The sequence below is a fragment of the Bison bison genome, unplaced genomic scaffold (genome assembly GCF_000754665.1).
Source record: "Bison bison bison isolate TAMUID 2011002044 unplaced genomic scaffold, Bison_UMD1.0 scf7180017864089, whole genome shotgun sequence".
Taxonomy (NCBI): Eukaryota; Metazoa; Chordata; class Mammalia; order Artiodactyla; family Bovidae; genus Bison; species Bison bison.
The window spans coordinates 327470-329748 of NW_011494661.1; the positions used below are offsets into that span (position 1 = coordinate 327470).

Here is a 2279-nt window from a genome sequence, read left to right on the forward strand (position 1 = left end):
AGGGCTAGCTTCTCCCTGCTCTGCCCTGAGAGACGGGGGTGCAGGACTGCCCACCCTCCTCACCCCGCTGTGCTCCCCAGGCCAGCTCTAACGCTCCCTCTTCTAGCACCGCTGTCTCTGGGGCACCCTCCTGCTGTCCTCTCTGGTCTCAGGGTCCATCTGCCAGGGGGGCGCTTCCGTGGGTGGGACACCATGCCCCCGCCTGATGCCCGCCTCTGCCCTCTTCGCAGACCTCACGTGGTGGGCAGCGGTGGCAACGACAAAGAGAAGGAAGACTTTCGGGAGGCCAAGCCCCGCTCACTGCGCTTCACGTGGAGCATGAAGACCACGAGCTCCATGGAGCCCAACGAGATGATGCGGGAGATCCGCAAGGTGCTGGACGCCAACAGCTGCCAGAGCGAGCTGCACGAGAAGTACATGCTGCTGTGCATGCACGGCACGCCTGGCCACGAGAGCTTCGTGCAGTGGGAGATGGAGGTGTGCAAACTGCCGCGCCTGTCTCTCAACGGCGTTCGGTTTAAGCGGATATCAGGCACCTCCATGGCCTTCAAAAACATTGCCTCCAAAATAGCCAACGAGCTTAAGCTTTAATAGGCTGCCAGGAGTGGGGGGCGCGGAGGCGGCCAGCTGGACTTCACTGCTGGGCCGGCGCTCCGCCCGCCCGGGCCAGACTGCAGAGATGGGTCGGTGTGTCTCCCCTGCTGGCACTTCCCCTCCCCGCCCTTCTCAGTTTTTTCTTCCATGTTTGTGGGGGATGGGAGATGGTTCTCTCCCCCTCCCCACAGTTACCCTGCCCATATAGCCCCCCTTCCCTCCTCTCTCCCACAGGAGGCAAAGGAAGGGGAGGGAGGGGGTGGGGGGGCAGGGCTCCCCCTCGGTACTGCGGTTGCACAGAGTATTTCGCCTAAACCAAGAAATTTTTTATTACCAAAAAGAAAAAAGAAAAAAAAAAATTTCCCAGCGGCCACCTTTCCTCCCTGCCCCATTGGGACAGTCGAGACTGGATCTGTGGGGTTTCCCGGGAGGGTGGCTCAGGGCTGGAACACTCTCAGGCAAGAGTGGTGGAGTTCCCTGTCAGGCCCTCCGCCAGGCCCACTTTGGGCTTCTCCCCTCTCCTCTCCTTCCCCTCCAAGCAAACCACCAGAGGTGGCCTTCCCCTGACCTCAGGCCCCTGGGCTGGAGGCCTGGGCGGCTGGGGGCTGGGGCGGGGGTGCCGCGCAGCCCAGAAGCTGGGGGCTGGCGGCGGCCTGGGGCTGGCAGGCTAGGCACGGGGCTCGGCCTCCCTCCACACTGTATCCTCTGCCCCTCCTTTCCCAGAGGCTGGGCATTTCCTTCCACAAGCTGCTGTGGGGACATTTGTTCCCCTCCTCAAAAAGTCTGTGCCATCTTCTCCCATCCCCTCCTGGGTAGAAGGCGGGGCTGACCCCAGGGCTGGGAGGGGAGGGGACCGCAGGGCAGATGGGCTCGCTGGCCCCCGGGGGCTGCCCGGGCTGCTAGTCTCCGGAATAGGGACGATGGCATCCTCCTTTCTGGGAGAGCCTTTGTCTGAAAGCACAGCCCCCTCACCGGTCCTCTCCCTGCTGCCCCTCGTCATTGGCATTAATCTGGGCACCAGCTAGTTCCATAGCAGTGACTTCCCTCACCACTCATCTCTCGGCCTTGCCTTCTCTTCCTCACACTGTCGCCCCTCCTCTCAGGAGACACTGCCCCGGGCCTCCAGGGCCGCCTGGCCAAGGCTGCGGAGGGCAGCGGGGCCGGGAGCCTCTGCCTCCACGGGGTTGGGGGGCAAATAGGCCAAGGGCCTCCCAGCTCGCTGACCTCCGCAGCCAGTGTGGGAGTGGCTGGTTATGGGCGTTTGGCTGGTGGCAGCCGCTGCATCCCTTAATTTATTTCTCTGCTGTTTCTGTTCTTGAGAAATTGGGGGAGGGGGTCCTAAACAGAGGCTGCCTCTACCCTCACCTGAGTTGTACATTTTTTGTGATGGGTTTTATTTTTTATTTTATTATTTTATTTTTTTTTTTTTGATTTATGATGACTCCACCCCTACTCATCACCCCACTCCCAGGCCTGGCTCCATGGCAAGTCGAGCCCTTGGGTCCCAGGAAGGGGCCTCGCCAACCTCAGCCCTCCTGCCCCAAGCCCTGACCATGGGCTCCGGCTCCTACCAAGGGCTCCCCCTCCCTCCTTCCCTCCCCCTTCCTGCCCAATGGAACAGCCCGGGTGCTCCCAGGGGCCCGGAGGGCAAGGCTTGGCTCCCAAAGGGGGTGGTGGCCGGGGGG

The 2279-nt window shown here is 62.1% G+C and overlaps 2 protein-coding genes across 3 annotated transcripts in view; one reads left to right on the forward strand and one right to left on the reverse strand.

The window, feature by feature from the left end:
- Positions 1 to 2273, forward strand: part of MARK2 (MAP/microtubule affinity-regulating kinase 2) — a 55543-nt gene extending 53270 nt beyond the window's left edge. For both annotated transcript variants that reach the window (XM_010837969.1, XM_010837970.1), the window contains one exon: positions 231 to 2273. In XM_010837969.1, coding sequence (XP_010836271.1) covers positions 231 to 591 — 361 coding nt within the window. In that variant the 3' untranslated portion in view covers positions 592 to 2273. The remainder of the gene's footprint in view (positions 1 to 230) is intronic.
- RCOR2 (REST corepressor 2) overlaps positions 1694 to 2279 on the reverse strand; it is a 5582-nt gene continuing 4996 nt past the window's right edge. The window contains exon 13 of the mRNA XM_010838085.1: positions 1694 to 1841. Coding sequence (XP_010836387.1) covers positions 1694 to 1841 — 148 coding nt within the window. The remainder of the gene's footprint in view (positions 1842 to 2279) is intronic.